The sequence below is a fragment of the Tupaia chinensis genome, unplaced genomic scaffold (genome assembly GCF_000334495.1).
Source record: "Tupaia chinensis unplaced genomic scaffold, TupChi_1.0 Scaffold000070_1, whole genome shotgun sequence".
In the NCBI taxonomy this organism is placed as follows: domain Eukaryota; kingdom Metazoa; phylum Chordata; class Mammalia; order Scandentia; family Tupaiidae; genus Tupaia; species Tupaia belangeri.
Genome location: NW_006159530.1, coordinates 5,079,807 through 5,099,684, shown reverse-complemented (window position 1 = coordinate 5,099,684; position 19,878 = coordinate 5,079,807). Strand labels below are relative to the sequence as shown.

The following is a 19,878-nucleotide window of genomic DNA, read 5'->3' as shown; positions in this document are numbered from 1 at the left end:
CAGCTTTTTTTTTTTTTTCCTTTTAGGTTTTTGCCATAGGGCACGTGTGCTCACCCAAGAAAGACAGAGACAGTAATGCGGAAAGTGAGAAATCGACCCCCAGGAGGATGGCCTTACTGCAGTCCCTTCTCCTCCATTCTCCTCTCAGGATTTTGGGCATGCGCGTGCACACACACACACACACACACACACACACACACACACACAGCTTGAGTTTAAAGCCACTGGGCCCAGGACTTGAATCGTGGTTGGCCACGTGGGATCCAGCGTCAAAACCACCACGCCACCTGCTGGCCCTGCGTTCACCCCCTTGAGGGGCCTAAATAGTGAGTGTGATCTCAGAGACGGTGAGTGAAATGGTCAGCTTTTTAATGAGTCATTTTTTATGAACAGCTGTTACAGTGCATTACATGAACGTAACGCGTAATGATCTTAAAAACGACTTGAGACTACAGTTCTGACTCTGTTTTTACTCTCTAGTTCACTCCTCTCGCGCCTCCCACTCCTAAAATGCTCAACCAGACTAAGCAGCTGACAGGGGGACGTGGGAGCGGTGTCGTGGGCTTTATGGATTCCTTAATGGCCTTAAGAAAATTGAAGTGGACAACGAAGAACTTTCTCTCCAAGGGTGGATTGTGCTTGTGGGGTGGCATGGTCTAGCTACACGTGGGACACTTCCTAGGCAGTTTGGTGACAGTTTTTAAAAATGGAAACATCCTTTATTTTATGTATTTATTCACTTTTTTAAGTTTTGATATAGGGCACATGTGCTTGCTGGGAAGAGAGAGAGAGAAAGCAAGCTATTGCCCCTAAGGGGACGGCTACGTGCAGTGCTTTCTCCTCCAGCCTCCTCTCAGGGTTTTGGGCATGCGTGCACACATGCCCACCATGATTTTCAAGCCTCTGGGTCTGGGACCCCGACCACACAGTCGGCCACGCAGGATCCAGCTGCCTTAACTCCCACGCCATCTGCTGGCTCCTGGAGGTGTCCCGTGAGAATGTGTAGTGCTGGGGCCGGCAGGTGGCATAGTGACTGAGGTACCGGACACTGTTTGTTGACCACGGTTCTGGCCTTGGACTGGAGGCTTGAAAGTCATGTCGGGCACATGCGCATGTGTGTCCAAAATCACAAGAGGAAAATGGAAGAGAAGGGATCATGGCATGGCCATCCCCCCAGGGGTGATTTCTCACTTCCCTCTTTCTCTTTCCGGGGAATGCATGCACTCAAACGTATGTGTTCTATGGCAGAATCCTTTCAGACAAACCGAGTAGTGCCTCTTGTCGTTGTCAGACTGTGAGATGAGCTTTTTTTCCTTTTGTCCTTCTTTCCCCTTACACACGTGTGAATTTATGTCTCCTCTCTGTCTTTAGGTTTGCTGTAATGGCACAAGGGTATTTGTGCAAAGGGAAATTCTTGATAAATTTACAGAGGAAGTGGTGAAACAGACCCAGAAGATAAAAATCGGAGATCCCCTTCTGGAAGACACGAGGATGGGCCCGCTCATCAACCGGCCACACCTGGAGCGAGTGCTCGGGTTCATTAAACTGGCAAAGGAGCAGGTGGGAGGCGGCGTGTGTGCGTGGTGTGTTTGTGTGTGTGGTGCGTCTGTGTGTGCATGGTCTGTGTGTGTGTGTGGTGTGTGTGTGGTATGTGTGTTTGTGGTGTGTGTGGTGTGTGTGTGGTATGTGTGTTTGTGGTGTATGTGGTGTGTGTTTGTGTTGTGTGTATGTTGTGTGTGTGTGGAGTGTGTGTGGGCGTATGTGTGTGGTGTGAGTGTGTTTGTGGTGTATATGTGGGGTGTGCATGGGGGTATGTGTGTGTTGTGTGTGTGGGTGTGTGTGTGGGAGTATGCGTGTAGTGTGTGGTGTGTGTGGGGGTGTGTGTGGCTAGCTCGCTCTGGAGGACTGGCTCTGCTCTTCTCAGATCCGTCTGGCTTGTGTGTGTGTGGGGTGTGTGTGTGGGTAGTGTGTGTAGTGTGTGGTATGTGTGGAGGGGGTGGCTAACTCACTTTGGAGGACTGGCTCTGCTCTTCTCAGATCCTTCTGGCTCGTGTGTTGTGTGTGTGTGTTGTGTGTGGGGGGATGTGCGTGTAGTGTGTGGTGTGTGTGGGGGTGTGTGTGGCTAGCTCACTCTGGAGGACTGGCTCTGCTCTTCTCAGATCCTTCTGGCTCGTGTGTTGTGTGTGTGTGTTGTGTGTGGGGGGATGTGCGTGTAGTGTGTGGTGTGTGTGGGGGTGTGTGTGGCTAGCTCACTCTGGAGGACTGGCTCTGCTCTTCTCAGATCCCTCTGGCTCATGTGTGTGTGGGAGGTGTGTGTATGTGGGCGGCGTGCGTGTAGTGTGTGTGGTGTGTGTGGTGTGTGTGTGGGGTGTGGGGGTGTGCATGTAGTGTGTGGTGTGTATGTGGGGTGTGTGTGGCTAGCTTGCTCTGGAGGACTGGCTCTGCTCTTCTCAGATCTGTTTGGCTTGTTTGTGTGTGGGGTGTGTGGGGGGGTTGTGTGTGTAGTGTGTAGTGTGTGTGTGTGTGGGGGGGTGGGGGGGGGGGGCTCGCTCCGCACGGGTCAGATCCCTCTGGCTCATGTGTGTGTGGGAGGTGTGTGTGTGTGGGCGGTGTGCGTGTGTGGTGTGTGTGTGGGGTGTGGGGGTGTGCATGTAGTGTGTGGTGTGTGTGTGGGGGTGTGTGTGGCTAGCTCACTCTGGAGGACTGGCTCTGCTCTTCTCAGATCTGTCTGGCTTGTTTGTGTGTGGGGTGTGGGGGGGTTGTGTGTGTAGTGTGTAGTGTGTGTGTGTGTTGGGGTGTGTGTGTGGCTAGCTCGCTCTGGAGGACTGGCTCTGCTCTTCTCAGATCCCTCTGGCTCTTGGTGTCCCAGCAATGTGCCTCGTGCTGCGGTGGGAGGCTGGGTGTGTGTTTACTCAGGGTGCACTTAGCATTTCAGGGACGGATATCGGGGGTGTGTGCTCCGTGCCAAGCCTGTGTTCTTCCTGGCAGGGCGCGAAAGTGCTATGCGGTGGAGATACGTACACACCCGAAGACCCCAAGTTAAAGGCTGGATATTACATGAGACCCTGTGTGTTAAGTATGTCCTCTTCCTTTCGCTATTTTTAAAACATTACTTACTATTATTCTTTTTTAAATTCGACCAGAGAGAGACAGAGAGAGGGAAGGTGAAAAAGCAAGCCCCAAGGTCTGGGACTTGAACCACAGTCAGCCATGTGGGAGTCCAGTGCCCCAACCACCACGCCACCTGCAAGCCCCTCCTTTTGCTTTTAAGTGGTTTGAATGAAATATCCAGTAGAGAGAAGAGAGGATTTGTGAACTAGGAATCTGGTGGAAGGCAATGACTGGTGAACCAGGGTGGCAGCTCCCGGGACCTCGGAGGCTCCTGGTACCCTCCACCAGGACAGCCACATGCGTTAGTGACCCTAACAACACCTGTCTTCCTGGAAGCAGGGGGCTCAAAGATGGAGATGCACAGTTGATAAAAGCTAAGTAGTGGGGCCCGCAGTGATGTGGCGACTGGGGTGCTGGATTCCCACATGGCTGACTGCGGTTTTAGTCCTGGACCCAGCAGGTTGAAAATCACACCTGGCACGTTTGCATGCATGTACGAAATTCTGAGAGGAGAGTGAGAAGGGATTGCAGAGTGGCCATCCTCCCGGGAGGCGATTTCTCACTTTCCCTCTCACAGGTCCTATTACAAAAAGCAAAAAAAAAGTAGATGAAGGTCAATTGTGTATAATTCCCTAGACCTTATCTTGAAGATAACGAACTTGATTTTCGCCCCTAAGATCAATAGTGGTGTCGGATGTCAGCACCTGCTATTTGATGCACTTTAACCTTTAACCTTTGTTAGAGAAAGATGACTGGCGTGGCAGAGCTGTGAGCCTGATAACATCCATGCTGTGGATTCGCTTGCAGTTATTCAATGGATATTTAACGGACAGGAAAACTCACACAATATATTGTTAAGTAAAAATGCAGGTGCTGGAACCAGCAGTTGGCGTAATGGCTATGTTGCTGGACTCCCATGTAGTCGACCACGGTTCGCGTCCCAGACCCGGTGGCTTAAAACTCACGCTGGACGCTTGTGCGTGCGTGTCCAAGATCTTGAGAGGAGAATGGAGGAGAAGGGATTGCAGCATGGCCATCCCCCTGGGGGGTGATTTCTCACTTTCTGTCTCTCTGTCTCTCTCTGCCTTTCTGGCAAGCGCATGCGCCCTATAGCAAAAACCTCTCCATAAAAAAAAAAAAAAAAAGAAAGAAAGAAAATGCGGGTGCTCCAGGAGTCTGACCAGGTATGTGCGTGGGAAAGGGGTGGGACACTCTTGGTGATGCCAGTCGTGGTCTCTCCGGGTGCCGGCACTGATGGCGGCTGTTACTACACTTGTGCATTTCCAAATAGTACAGATTTTCTACAGAGAACATGTTTGTTTTGGTTTTGCTTTGGGCGTGTGTGTACACCAGAGAGGGAGAAGAGAGTGAGAAACCACCCCCAGGAGGGATGTCTATGCAGCAGTCCCTTCTCCAGTCTCCCTCAGCATTGTGCGCATGGACACACATGCACCGGTTTGCAAGCTGCCAGGTCTGGGACTCAAACCGCACAGCCGGTCCTGTGCCTTAGCCTCCGTGCCCCTGCCGGCCTGTTTCTTTGTTTAATTTGCTGTAGGGCTCGTGTCCTCACTGGAGAGAGACAGAAAGGGAGAGAGAAGGAAGGTGAGAAAGCAGCCCCGTGGGGGCACGGTCTCGCCTCCAGTTCTCCCTCTGGGGATTTTGGGCGTGTGCGTGCATGTGCCCGGCATGTTTCTCAAGCTGCCGGGCCCAGGATTCGAGCTGCACCTTCTGCCGTGTGGGGTCTGGCTGCCTTAACCACCGGGCCATGATCTGTCCCCATTGTTTCTAACTAATCTTACCACAGCGTTATTAAGGAAATGTGGGAAACTGAGGAGAATAACAATTACACATGTGACACTTGGACAGGAATTGGGACGGTACCATGCCCACCTTGCTGTCATTTGTAGTGACATTTTATTACTCTTGAATTGCCGTAGGGTGTGTGTGTTCACTAGAGAGAGGAAGAGACGGGGGTGGGGGAGAGCACTCCGCATGGCCGCGGCCACTCCATAGTCCCCTCTTCTTTTCTATCCCACTGAACACGTGCCTGGCTTGTGTCTCAAGCCGCTGGGGCTGGGATTTGAACCAACATCAGCCAGGATCTGTGATCTGGGGCCAGCCCATGAACATATACTTAATATTTTTCTTCAAAAACATAACTTTCAGGGCCCAGCAGTTGACGTAATGGTTATGTCGCTGGACTCTCATGTAGTCGACTGAGGTTCGAGTCCTGAACCAGGTGGCTTAAACTCACGCCGGGCCTGTGTGCGCGCGTGCCCAAGATCTCAAGAGGAGAAGGGAGGAGAAGGGACTGCAGCATGGCCATCTCCCCTGGTGGGGGGGTGATTTCTCGCTTTCTGTCTCTCTGTCTCTGTCTTTTTGGTGAGTTCATGAGCCCTATAGCAAAAAAATCTCTCTCTCTCTCAAAAAAAATTATTTGTTTAACGTATCTATTTGCTGTGATTTTTAAGACACTGGGTCCAGGACTTGAACCACTGTCCCCCATGTAGGAATCTAGTGCCCCAAGAAGGAACGTTTCCAGTGGCAGGGGTAATGGCCCCTTCGCGGACACGTGGTTTATTACCCCTGTTGCAGCTAATTGCAGGGACGACATGACCTGTGTGAAAGAGGAGATCTTCGGGCCGGTTATGTCCATCCTGCCCTTCGACACGGAAGCCGAGGTCCTGGAAAGAGCCAACGACACCACCTTCGGACTGGCAGCCGGCATCTTTACCAGGTACGCAGGGCGGACCCCGTCACTGCAGGAGGGCTGGGGCTGCAGCGTGTGGGGTCCGTGACCCACCTGGCCTCCCTGGCGCCGTGGCCTTTCCTACGTGCTTCAGGTTGAGTAGAAGGTGCCGAGGCAGCAGGCAGTCGCGTTTACACTGAGCTGTGCACGAGCTGCCTGAAACCCCCATCCGTTCTCGCTCCTTCGCACACCAGGCCCAGGACTCAGAGCCCGTGAGCACGTGCGTGCTGGCAGGTTCTGCAGAGACAGGACGTCGGGGCAGTTAGTCCTTCCTGGCTGGACTGTGGTAACTCAGCCATTTTCTCCGTTGTTGGATGTTTAGGATGTGGTTTTCGGATTTAACTGCTATAAGTGATGCTGTTATTAACGTCTTTGTACATAAGTTGCGCTGGTAGATGGCGTGGTGGTTAAGGCACTGGACTCCCACATGGCCGACTGTGGTTCAAATCTTGGACCTGACAGTTTGCTTTCTCACTTTCCTTCTCTCTCTCTCGTCAGATTTAAAATGATAACGATAATGATAATAATAATAAACTAAGTAAATCCCTTTTCTTCCCCAGAGTGATTTTTGCTATAGGGCATGCACGCTCATTGGAAAGACAGAGAGACTAAAATTGAGAAATCACCCCCCCCGGGGGGGTGGCCAGAGCACAGTCCCTTCTCCATTCTTTTTTCAGAATTTAGGGTGTGCAGGGAACCAGCAGTTAGCGTAATGGCTATGTCGCTGGACTCCCACGTAGTCGACCGCGGTTCGTGTCCCGGACCCGGTGGCTTAAAACTCACGCCGGGCGCGTGTGCGTGCGTGCCCAAGATCCCGAGAGGAGAATGGAGGAGAAGGGATTGCGGCGTGACCATCCCCCCTGGGGGGTGATTTCTCGCTTTCTGTCTCTATGTCTCTCTGTCTGTCTGGTGAGCGCATGCGCCCTACAGTGAAAATCTCTCAAAAAAAAAAAAGAATTTAGGGTGTGCGCACACATGTGCCCAGCATGAGTTTTAAGCCACCAGGTCTGGGGCTCTAACTGGGGTCCACTATGTGGGAGTTCAGCAACATAACCGTTACGCCATCTGCTGGTCTCCCCGCAGTTTTAATTCTGACAAAGTTCAGTTCTCTTTTCCTATTCCTTTTCTTTTCTTTCTTTGTTTTTGTTTTTGTTTTCACGCTGTGGGTGCTGGGATTCGAACTGTGGTCAGCCTTGTGGGATCCAGCTCCTTCAACCGCTGAGTGACAAGGCTGGCTTTCTGTTTTCTCCTTTTGTCTGTCGTTCGGGTGTCATAGCTAACGAGGCTTTGTCTAACCCGAGGCCGTGAGGTTTGGCCCCGTGTTTTCTTGGAAGGGTTCATAACGGTCACTGACATTTTCGCTCTGTGGCCCGTGTGAGTGAGTTTCCCGCAGGTGTGAGGAGGAGACCCGCCTTAGCCTATGGCGTAGCTGCGTGGCCCTAGCGCTCATTCAACGGCCATTCCCCCTGAGTCGTGTTGGCGCCCTGTTGCCACCCATTTTAGGAATGCCTTTTGGATGAGACTGTGGAACCCGTCTGTGTCTGTCTTGCTTGAGTGACGAACAATTTTAAAACTTTTTATTTATTTATTTATTTTTTTTGAGAGGTTTTTGCTATAGGGCGTGTGCATTCGCCAGATAGACAGAGAGAGACAGAAAGACAGAAAGTGAGAAATCACCCCCCATGGGGGATGGCCACACCACAATCCCTTCTCCTCTAGTCTCCTCGCGGGATCTTGGGCACGCACGCACACGCGCCTGGCGTGAGTTTAAGCCACCAGGTCCGGGACTTGAACTGCGGTCGACTACATGAGAGTCCAGTGACATAGCCATTACGCTAACTGCTGGTCTCAATTTTAAAACATTTTGAGGGGCTGGAGGTGGTGTGGTGGGGAAGGATGCTGGACTCCCACATGGCCGATTGTGGTTCAAGTCCTGGACCTGGTAGCTTGATTTCTCACTCCCCCCGGCCCACTCTGTCCCTCTCTGGTCAAATTAAAATAAAATAAATAAAGTTAAAATAATTCTTAAAAAAAGTTTTTTTTGAAAAACCAAGAATTTGGCAAGATTTGGGGCCCCTTAGAAGCGGCAGTCCAGCTCCCCTGATGTCGGAGGGTGAGGACCTGAGAGCAGCGTGGTTCTCTCCGCAGGGACATCCAGCGGGCGCACAGGGTGGTGGCGGAGCTGCAGGCGGGAACGTGCTTCATCAACAACTACAACGTCAGCCCCGTGGAGCTGCCCTTCGGCGGGTACAAGAAGTCAGGTGAGGGCCGGGGCCGGGGGCGCGGTGGGGCCTGAGCACTGCGCTAGTCCGCGCTCCAGACCAGCGCGCCCACGTGCCTGTGGCCCAGGATCACCTGGGTGTGCGCACACTTGGTCCTCCCTAGACCCTGCCTCCGTCCGTGGAGCAGACGCAGGCACCTGCCCCGCAGCCGCGGAGCTCCTGAACCGCCGTGTGACCTGGCTGTGGACAGCTGCTAGGGCCCAGAGGGCAGCGCTGTTGGGGGAGCATCCCCTCCTCTCCCAGCCTCTCCCAGAGGCTCCCCGAGGCTCCCTGTCAGGGTTCCACCCTCACCCACTGGGTCTGAGGTCATGGGAGGTGGAGTGTGTCTAGTGTAGCTCAGGAGCCGTATCTTACCTCGTTTCTCTGTGAGTGCGAGTCAGTGAAACCTCAACCGCCAGTCGGGGTCACCACCGTTACTCTTGATGGCTCGCAGGGGAGCCCCCCTAGGCCCGACCCTTCCTTCCATTCCCTCAAGAGTTGGGCAGACACGTGTTCCCACAGCGTGGCAGACGGAGCCGTCCAGTGCCAGGAGGAGCTCTGCGGCCCCAGGAGCACAGCCTCACCCTGAGGCTCTTCCCCTGGAGCTCATTGCCTGCAGATACGCAGTCCTTCCCACGGTGTTGTAGAGACGGAAGGTGGCTGGACCCCGAGGGCCCCACTAAGAGACTGGCCCACGTCTCACGGCCGCCCCAGCGCTGGCACAGACAGCAGCCCTGAGGCACTTGGCTGGGGTGGCGGCTCCCCGACGGTCCTTGCTGTCTGATTCAGCAGTCTTACCCACCGGTCGTCTTCGCTCCCATGGGCGCTGAGAGGTGCCGTGTCGGTATGGAAGGCCTCTGTTAGCATCCGCAGCTCGGGCCTTTGGGGGTGCTGCGGGCCAGCTCACCTTGCTTCGGGAGCAGCTGTACCTGCACCCGACCAGCTGTGCTCAGAGCCTGTGGGAAGGAACGGGAGACAGTCGTTTGTTTTTGAAAGTTTTGGCTGTGGGGCATGTCTGCTCGCTGGAAGGAGAGAGACAATGAGAGGGAAAGCGAGAACTCACCCCACAGAGGGATGGCCGCAGCACGGTCCCTTCTCCATTCTCCTCTGGGATTTGGGCACACACGCACCCATACCCGGTGTGCTTTTCCAGCTGCCAAGTCTGGGACTGGAACCGCGGCTAGTCATGTGGGAGCCAGCTGCCTTAACTACTGTGCCACCTGCTGGCCCCGACAGAGCTTGTTCTTGCTGGAACCTTTGTCCATGTCCCCTCCTAAGGGCTTCTTCCCCCCAGAAAGGGGCATTGTGTTGACTCGGGCCTTGCCCTTCGTGGGCAGAACCTTCCTCATTCCAGCAGGGTGATGAGAACGCCAAGCATGGGGCACTGTCCTTACCCCCAGTGTCTTCACCCACTCGTACTTGGGCAGGATCCAGAGTTTGGGTCAGCAGAGGGACTGGAAGTGACCCCTCTCCCACAGGTGGACTTACAGAGTCAGTGCAAGGAAAGGTGTACACACCTACAGAGTGAAGTTCAGGCCAGCACCGACGCCCAGGGTCAGGGTGGATGTCACAGAGACTGCTCTGGCACTCGGCGAGAAGGCCGAACACTCTCCAGACCTCAGCCCAGAGCAGCAGACACCTGAAGTTAAGATTTGTATGGGTGGGCCAGCAGTGGCATGGTAGTTAAAGCACTGGACTCCCACACAGCGGACCGTGGTTCGAGTCCCAGACCTGGCAGCTTCCTTTCTCACTTTCTCTCTCTCTGGTGAATGCATGTGCTCTGTAGCCAATTTAAAAATAATAATAATGATTAATACAATGAAATAATTCTTAAGAAAAGATTCGTATGGGTAAGAAATGAGGCCTGCATGTTTCCTGTCCTCATCCCCGGGGACCAGTGGGCCCGGCCCGTCTCCCTCTCACCCCCGCCTGGCCCCACGGCTGCGATTGGATAAGGGTGTCTCCCTGCTGGGGGCTCCTGTGCTTCCCAGCAGTCTCAGCACTGCCTCCTTGACGGTCGCTGAGCTTCAGACTGCGAGCGCTGGCTCGCCCTGACCCTTCTCGTCCTCTCAGGGTTTGGCAGAGAGAACGGCCGTGTGACAATCGAGTACTATTCACAGCTGAAGACCGTGTGCGTGGAGATGGGCGACGTGGAATCCGTGTTTTGAATGCCAGCAGTGGAGCCCGTGGCCGTGCCAAGGGGTGGAATATCGCCCTCCTCGTGTGCCAGGCCAACCCGGAGCGTGGGCCTCAGCGTGAGAGCGGCTCGGCGGCCCCCTCCCCAGCTCCTCCGCGTCGGAAGTGCTAACCAGAAGGTGGTGATTTTTCTCGAGGTAGATTCCTGGGGATCTTCAGGAGCCAGCAGCACGCACAGAGCACAGGGCCGGGATGGTGATCCTCCTTCCGCTCCCCGCCGGCTGTGCTGACGCTCTAGCTCAGAGCTTCCTCCTGTGGGGCCGGCAGGTGGCGTGGTGGTTAGGGGCGCTGGACTCCCACATGGCCGACCACGGCTCGAGTCCCGGACCTGGCAGCTGCTCTCTCACTTCCTCTCTCTCTCGCTCACTCACTTGCTCTGTTTCTCTCTGGTCAAATTGAAATAAAGTTAAATAAAATAATTCTTAAAAAAAAAAGAAGAAGAAAGAAGCTTCCTCCTTTGTAGCTTCCTGGTAGAATCAGTAGAGATGGTTTGGTTGGTTGGTCTCTTTTTTTCTCTTTTCTCTCTCTCTTTTGTGCCAGAGGGTGTGTGCACGAGAGCCAGCAAGTGAGAAACAGCACCCCCTAGTGGGCCTGGTCACGCCACAGTCTTCATTTTCCATCCTGTCGGGACCTGGGTGTTTGCACGTGTGTTTTTTGGGCTGCCGGGTGCACTTCCAGCCGCGGGCGGCCATGTGGGTCCGGCTCCCTCTGCACAGCGCAGAAGTGCGGCCCCGCTGTCGTCTGTGTGGGAAGCCATGTCCCCTCGTCGTTCATGGGCAAGCTGGCAGCTGGGGAGAGATGCGGTCAGAGAGCAGACGGCAGGCCCGCGGAGGGCAGGGTCTGCAGCCACCTCCGCTCCGCGACCGCAGCGCGCACTTCCCACCACGTGACCTCCCAATGCACAGGTTGTATGCTACCGCAGTGTCGTGAGGTGACAGTGCTCCGCACCCAGCCTTTTCCTTTGTGTTCTGAAGCTGAGCTCTGCCTGTGACAGTGGGACAGGATCGCTGAGGTTGAGAGGAGAGCAGCTTGACCTTTGCAGGGAGTCCTAAAGGGAAGCCTAGTTGCCGTGGTGAACACGGTGGCCCACCCAAGCATCGGCTCGGCGCCGGTCCATACCGACAGGCAGTGCCTGGCCCGGCGAGCCGTCGGATCCTGTGACTTCCGGAGCCACCTGCCCCTTCTCCTCCTTCCAGGAGTGGGTATCAGCACGGCCGATGGGGTGATTGTCATGACCGCGCCCGGGTCTCAGTGTGTGCTGTGCTGGCCACATGCTCGTGTGCTGGCAGAGCCCGACGGCAGCTGGCCAGCCTTCCGTGTGTCCACGCAGAGGACACGACACGCATGTGTGCTACATGCTCACCTCACCTGGTCTTAGGGGACCCTCGTGTGGCTTCCACAGGAACTGCCTGGAGAAGACACTCCTGGGGGCCCCTGACAGAGGGAACGGGGCAGGGGCCGGCCATGGGCCCTGTGCACGGAGCACGCACACTCAGCCGTGAAGGGTGGCCCCTGAGCTGCCTCCAAGGAGACCCCAGTGGGGCAGCCCTGCTCCCAGGCAGGTTGAGGCGCGGGTTCAAGCCGGTCATGGGACTCCCAATTTCCGTGCTTTCTGCTACCCTCCCTTGCTCCCAGAACTTAACCCAGTGGGCCGTTTTCTGTCCCCTGTTGCTACAGTACCACAGACTTAGTGGCTTTAGACAAAACGGTGCAATATCTCACCACTCTGGAGGTCCGAAGTCCACCAGGGACTCACTTTTCCCAAACCCGGGGGTGGGCAGGGCCGGGCTGCCCCCACCCACAGGGTCTCGGAGAGGATTCTTCTCCCTTTTCACTTGTGTTCCTTCTCTGTCTACACCCCTCTGCTTCCGCTGGCTTTCTCCTCTCTGTGGTCAGACCCCTCAGCCTGCCTCTTACCACGGCACTGGGGGTTGAGTTTGGGGCCCACCCAGAAAGCCCATCCTGGCTCCCACCGCAAGACCTTTAATTTAATCATACCTGCGAAGTCCCCCTCTTTCCATATAAAGGAACAGTCGCAGGTTTGGGGAACTAGGACATGGACATATGTGGGGGCTCTTAGCCTACCACACCCAGCGTGGGCCAGTGTGTTGGGGACACCCTTAGCTACGTGTTCTACCAGTTTATCTGAACAAAGACGGGCAGTTTTTTTGTTTGTTTGTTTAATTTTCCAGAGGGCTCTCTGGTATATGTACCAGCGAGAGTGAGAGATACAGAGGGAGAGGGAGAAAGCACCCCCAGTGGGGATGGCCACGTGCCCGTCTCCATTCCCCCATCCCATCAGGAGCTCGGCACACATGCACATGTGCCCAGTGTGGTTTCCCAGTGGCCAGGGCCGGGACTCGCGCAGTTGGCCACGCTCCCTTATCCGCTAGCCACAGAACTGCCTGAGCAAAACTTTCTTTACCTGAAAGAAAGTTTACCTGTTTTGGGGCCAGCCAGTGGCATGGTGGTTAAACCAGCTAGATCCCATATGGCAGACTGCATGGTTCAAGTCCTGGAACCAGTAGCTTGAAAAATAAGTTGGGCGAGTGTGTGTGTGTCCATGTATCCAAAATCCTGAGAGGAGAATGGAGGAGAAGGAATTGTGGTGTGGCCTTCCTCTCTGGGGAGTGATTTCTCACTTTCTCTCTCTCTTTAGCAAGCACATGTGCCCTATAGCTAACTAAAAATAAATAAAAAGATGTTAATCTTAGGAGAGTAATAATTAGTGTCTGTGAAATACAAAGGGAAACAAACTTAACTACGAATCCAGCTCTTTGATTTAGAACAAAGGTTGTTACCTAGCTAAATCTTCCTGGGGTCCTTTTTTTCTCTTGCTATTCTGATTTTTTTTTTTTTTTAAGTTTTTGCCATAGGGCACCTGTTCCCACCAGAGAAAGACAGAGACAGAGGGAAAGTGAGACATCTCCCAGGGGATGGCCACACCACAATCCCTTCTCTTCCAGTCTCCTCCTGGGGTTTTGGGCACATGTACCAGCAGGGTTCTCAGGCTGCGGGTCTGGAACCTGCACCGCAAAGCTGGCTGCGTGGGATCATGCCTTGACTTCTACGCCACCTGCTGGCCCTGGGAGTTTTCTTACTGACTGCTAACTAACCCTGGATCCTACTGAGACCACATAAATGGGTCCAACTTATATCCTTTATGTATATTCCAAGATTCCTTTGATAAGTTCCTTTGGTAAGCAGATTAATGTAGTTTAGGACTGTGTTAATCTAACTGAGCTGTAAGAGAACTGAAGCCATTCCACATCTCCACATTGTAATTTGTCTTGGGAGTCCGTCTTAGCAGATTAGCCTTCAGGAAACTTGGTCTTTGACGTCAGCCTTTCACTTCCCTCACCGTGAACCTTACAGAGCCTAACCTTTCACCTCCCTCACAACGGCTCTAGCCTAATGCTTAACTAAGAAGAGTTAATAATAAACTTGCTGAGTCTACAGATCCTGGGCTATGGGGATAGGAGGGGGAGACATACCAGCCTCCTCCTAAATGACCAGCCGAGGTTTTTATTGGCTTAAACTCTGCAGAGTGACATGTAGACCCTTCCTGCTTTTCCTGCTTCCCCTTAGTTTTTGCTTCCTTTAAAACTTGTGGGACCAGCAGGTGGTGTGGTGGTTGGGGTGCTGGACTCCCACATGGCTGACCGTGGTTTGAGTCCCAGGCCTGGCAGCTTGTTTTCTCACTCTGCTCCATCTCTGACTCTACTCAAATTGAATAATAATAATAAATAAAATCAATGATTCTTAAAAAAAATAAACCCTCATGGTGACCTGTAACTTTGGAGATGCTCTTGGGACACGAGTCTGCCATGTCCCCGGGTTGCTGGCTTCCAAAATAAAGCCAGCTTTGCTTGCACCAACACTTGTCTCCTGGGTCTTGGCTTTCAGGTGACAAGCAACCAAGCTTGGGTTTGGCACTGGGAATGTGTTACATTAATACAAGAGAGGAGAACAATGCCACCTCCAGCTGCTCCCCCCTCGTGCTCGCTTGGAATCCCGCCGACCGGTGTCCACGCGGGAGCAGGCCTGACCCGGGCGGGCCTTTCACTGCAGAAGGTCGCTGCTGGCCGCTTCTCCACCGAGGCCCGTTTCTTGCCCAGACAGCCCCTTGCTGCTCTGGGCAGGAATCGGGGAGAACGAGGGCTGGTGGAGGTGTACCCTCACCCCTCCATCTCCATCAAGACCCAGGAGGAGCACCCCAGCCCCGCCCTCACGGCGTCGGCGTTTCTGCCCAGCTTACTGAGACGCCCCGCTCCGAGTTGAGCTTTCCTCCGAAATACAAATGCATCCTTGTTTTTTCTTACACCCGAAGACCGCTTTCATCCTGTTGAGGTCTGAGGAGGACTAAGTGGGCCGAGGGGGTGAGAGACGCAGACTTGGCAGTTACACGATGCCGCGGGGAATGGCCACGCAGAGCATCGTGAGCGAGCCTGTCGGAGTAAGTCGGGTTACGTGTGCTCTCGCTTTTCACTGGCCAGGGCTTCTCATTGCAGTTAGGATAAAATCTGCATTTTAAGAAATAATTGTGTTATTGAAGTGTATTTATTTTGACCAGAGACAGACCGAGTAAGAGACAGAGAGAGAGAAAGAGAGAGAGGGAAAGTGAGAAACCAAGCCGCCAGGTCCAGGACTAGAACCACAGTCAGCCATGTGAGAATCCAGCTCCCTTAACCACCACACCACCTGCCAGCCTCCCTCCCCCAATTTTTAAATTTGCCATAGGACTAGGGCACTTACCAGGGAGAGAGGGAAAAAGAGAAAGCACCCACCCCCTCAAAGGGATGACCATGGTGCAACCCCCTTCTTCATTTCTGTCTCCTTTCAGGATTTTGGTCACACACACGTACCTGGCATGTTTTTCACGTTGTCGTGTCTAGGACTTGAACTATGCATTCAGCCATGTAGAATCCTGCCTCCTGAACCACCATGCTACTTGGCCCAGTCCTAAGATCTCCATTCTGTTTGTTTCTTTGTTTCCATCTATTATTTTTGGGGGGAGAAGTTTTTGCTATAGGGTGCATACGCTCGCCAGAAAGACAGAGACAGAAAGTGAGAAATCATCTCCCAGGGGGATGGCCACACTGCAATCCCTTCTCCTCCATTCTCCTCTTGGGATGTTGGGCACACATGCACACGCACCCAGCGTGAGTTTAAGCTACTGGGTCCGGGACTTGAACTGTGGTTGACTACATGAGAGTCCAGCAACATAGCTAATATGCCAACTGCTGGCCCCTTGTCTTTTATTTATTTTTTTTAAGAATTATTTTATTGAATTTTTTTTTTTTTGAGAGGTTTTTGCCATAGGGCGCGTGCGCTCGCCAGACAGACAGAGACGAAGAGACAGAAAGCAAGAAATCACCCCTCAGGGGGATGGCCATGCTGCAATCCCTTCTCCTCCATTCTCCTCTCGGGATCTTGGGCACGCACACATACATGCCTGGCGTGAGTTGAAGCTGCCGTCCGGGACTCGAACCGCGGTCGACTACATGGGAGTCCAGCGACATAGCCATTACGCTAACTGCTGGTCCCAAGAATTATTTTATTGAATTTTTATTTCTTTATTTCTTTATTTTAATTTAACCAGAGAGGGACAGAGCAAGAGAGTGAGAGAGAGAGAAATGGAGAAAGCAAGCCAGCCAGGTCCAAGACTCGAACCACAGTCAGCCATGTAGGAGTACAGTGCCTTTAACCACCACACCACCTGCCGGCCCCTTGCTTGTTTTAAAAGAAGTTTATTGAGATACGATTCACATATCATACAACTCACCCACTTAAAGTGTACAATTCACAGATGTGCAGCTATCACCGTAGTCAGCTTTCAATTAGCAATAATCGCGCCTCGGGTAAACCTCACTGGCTGCGATACTGCCACTGCGCAAAGCTACCGTAGTCAGCTTTCGACCATCTTAACGATCCACCGAGGAAGCACCGTAAGCTTCAACTCTCATCCTCACTAGCACTTGTCTCCTCCAAGCACTCTAGGTGGCTACTAATCTCTCTGTCTCCATATTGTCCTGTTCTAGACATGTTATATTTATGGAATTATGAAATACGTGACATTGGGAACCAGCAGTTAGCGTAATGGCTATGTCGCTGGACTCCCATGTAGTTGACCGTGGTTCGCGTCCTGGACCCGGTGGCTTAAACTCACGCCGAGTGCGTGTGCGTGCGTGCCCAAGATCCCAAGAGGAGAATGGAGGAGAAGGGACTGCGGCGTGACCATCCCCCCTGGGGGATGATTTCTCGCTTTCTGTCTCTATGTCTCTGTCTGGCGAGCGCACACGCCCTATAGCGAAAATCTCTCCAAAAAAAAAAAAGTGACATTTTGCTACTGGCTTCTCTCATTTAGTATCATATTTCCAAGTTCGCTCATGATGTAGCTTGTATCAGAACTTTATTCCTTTTTATGGTCAAATAATATTCCATTGTATGGATATACCACTTTAAAAAATTAATTGATCAATTAATTTTATTTATTTACATTTAATCCCATAGCTCTTTATAGTGCACAACATTTCTCTTTTCCAGCACAAATACCAAGCATGTCAGTCAAGACAAAGATATTACTATATACATTATCATCAGCGAATAGCTTCTCATTTTTTGTCAATTAAATGTACTTTTACTTTTTTCTCCCCTTTTCCCTCTCTCCTTCCCATACTAAACTTTTTTTTTTTTTTTTTACCTTTTTTTGATTCACAAAAGATCTTAATTAAACTAAAAATATGGACAAGGGTAAAATCTAGTGACGAATGCACTGTAATTGTCTTCTGAAACATTTTTTCTCTCTCTACCCCCCCTTTTACTAAAGAGAGACATAAACTAACTTATTTACAAAACAAATGAAAGTTTAGTCTGTTATTTGCACAAAGCCTCAAAGCCTCAGAAGAATTCAATTTGTGATGCGAGGTAACAGATACTACTGACCTTTTGCAGATAACCGTTCAGCCACCAAATAAGAATGCTCACAAATATTCTCCAATTGCAGATTGTCAGGAAGGGAGAAAAGTTTATGTGTAAAATTAACAAATTGCCGAGCCTATCAACAACTCAAAAGAAAACAAAAATCCTTAAATATGGAAGACAAGCCATAGAAGAAAATCAGTAATGCTTTAGTCAAAAGTCATAGAATTCTATTCCACCAGTTCAGTCTGATGTGATTTAAGCTCTCTTGTGTTGAATTTGCAGTTTGTCTATGGTCTGATCGTTCCACTTAAATCCTGGGTGTTAACATTAAACATTATTGAAATTTCTGGACTTGTCCCTACCATTAAGTTGGTTATTTTCTTGGTCATTTTTTTGGTCTTAGTTCTTTCTGTCTGTCTTTAGTTTTCCTGGGATAGCACTCCCTTCAGAACTTGAAGAGCTGGTCTGGTGTTGGTAAATCCTTTCAGGTTTTGTATCTGAGAAGTTTTGGGCTTTTCTTCCCATGTGATGGGTAATCTTACCAGGTATAGTATTCTTGGTTGAAATGATGGGTAATCTTGCCAGGTATAGTATTCTTGGTTGAAATTGTTTTTCACTTCACACTTGAATGTATTTTCCCATTGTTTCCCTGCTTGCATTGTTTCTTTTTCTTTTTTTGGAGAGATTTTCACTGTAGGGCGCGTGCGCTCGCCAGACAGACAGAGAGAGACATTAGAGATAGAAAGCGAGAAATCACCTCCCAGAGGGGATGGTCACGCCGCAATCCCTTCTTCTCCATTCTCCTCTCGGGATCTTGGGCACGCATGCACACGTGCCCGGCGTGAGTTTTAAGCCACCGGGTCCGGGACGCGAACTGCGGTCGACTACGTGGGAGTCCAGTGACATAGCCATTACGCTAACTGCTGGTTCCCTGCTTGCATTGTTTCTGATGAGAGGTCTGATGTTAACCTGATGGGCTAGCCTTTGAAAGTAACTTGATGTTTCTCTCTTGCCAATTCTAGTACCTTGTCTCTGCGGTTTTGGCCAATCTGGCTATGATGTGCCTTGGAGAAGATCTTGGATTGATTCTATGTGGGGTCCTTTGTATTTCTTGGGTCTGGATATTTGAGTGCCTCTCTAGGTTTGGAAAGTTTTTTTCCAGAATTTTGTGGAATAGATTGTCAATGCCCTTACTAGTTTCTTCACATTCTGGGGCACCAATTATCCAGATGTTTGGGCATCTAATGGCATGTAGTATTACTCATATATTATTCTCATTTTGGGGGGTTAGTTTCTCAGGGTTTTTTTTTTTTTTTGGTGAAATTTTCTAGATTAGAGGTTCTACTATATCTGAGAGTTGATCTTCTGCATGATCTAACCTGCTTTTGATACTTCCAAGGGAGGTTTTTATTTCCTGTATTACAATCTTTATCTCTAACAGTTCTGTTTGATTCTTTTTTTTTCTTTTTTTGAGAGTTTTTTTTGTTGTTGTTGTTATAGGGTGAGTGCGTTTGCCAGACAGACAGAGGGACAGAGAGACAGAAAGTGAGAAATCACCCCTCACGGGGATGGCCACGCTGCAATCCCTTCTCCTCCATTCTCCTCTCGGGATCTTGGGCACGCACACACACGTGCCCAGCATGAGTTTAAGCCGCCGGGTTTGGGATTTGAACCGCGGTCAACTACATGGGAATCCAGCGACATAGCCATTGTGCTAACTGCTGGTCCCACCGTTTGATTCTTTTTTATGGCGTGTATTTCCTCTTTCAGATTGAAGTTCCTCGCCTCCTGGAACTCATTGTCTCTTTTCTCCTGCCTCTTCTGGAGTTCATCGTTTCTCTTCTCTTGCATAGCTTTGTCACTATGAATATTCTAAATTTTTTATCTGACATTTCCACGAGTTCCATTATACTGTCTGTGGATGATGAAGGGCTGCTCTTTTCCCTTGGGGGAGAGAGATTTTCTTGGTTTCTCATATTTCTTGTGCCTCTGTGGTGGTTCTGGTCATCTGATGGATGATGTTTCTTCCTACTTTCTTGGAGTTAATCCTGAGCATTAAAGGTGTGTGGGAGGAGACCTGGACTATCTCTGCAGTTCCGTTTCCCTGATGCTCACCAAGCAAACTGCACTTTTGTCGATGGAACTTTTTTCTGCAGCTGTAAGCTTGTGTGCTTCGCTGTACTGTCAGGTACTTCTGTGCCAATTTTTCCTCTACTACTGTGTTTTGCAACATGGTATCCACCGAAAAAGATCTGAGTTTGGATTTACGAAGATGAGTTTCTCCATTTCTGTAGCAATTCAGTGGGGGTTGAGGTTCTCTGTGACCCTAAAAATATTCAGATGTTTCACTACTGTGCACCTAGACCTGTCTAGACAGTCAATGTGTGGAAGCTGAGAAACAAAGTGAGAAAGTCAGGTAAAAGAAAAGAAAACAAAGGGGAAAAGACAAACAAATGGAAAAAAAAAGAGACAAAAACAACCAATAAAAAGGGAAAAAATTTGTTTAAAAGGCAATAAATGAAAAACATGTGGTGTACAAGTGTGCCACATGAAGGAGCAAGACCAGGCCCACCTCAGACGTAGATGGATTCTGCAATTAGCAAGATAAAGAGGAGGTCAGAGACAAGAGACAGTACT

The 19,878-nt window shown here is 51.1% G+C and overlaps 1 protein-coding gene and 1 pseudogene across 1 annotated transcript in view; one reads left to right on the top strand and one right to left on the bottom strand.

Annotated features, from left to right (window-relative positions):
* The window catches only part of ALDH9A1 (aldehyde dehydrogenase 9 family member A1), a gene marked incomplete at its 5' end in the record, with an annotated part of 28,340 nt that extends 17,673 nt beyond the window's left edge, over positions 1 to 10,667 (top strand). The window contains 5 exon segments of the mRNA XM_014583634.2: positions 1,372 to 1,560; positions 2,989 to 3,076; positions 5,707 to 5,848; positions 8,009 to 8,121; positions 10,195 to 10,667. Coding sequence (XP_014439120.1) covers positions 1,372 to 1,560; positions 2,989 to 3,076; positions 5,707 to 5,848; positions 8,009 to 8,121; positions 10,195 to 10,289 — 627 coding nt within the window.
* Positions 10,668 to 16,067: 5,400 nt separating this feature from the next.
* On the bottom strand, positions 16,068 to 16,218 carry LOC114005769 (uncharacterized; annotated as a pseudogene).
* Between the last annotated feature and the right edge of the window lie 3,660 nt (positions 16,219 to 19,878).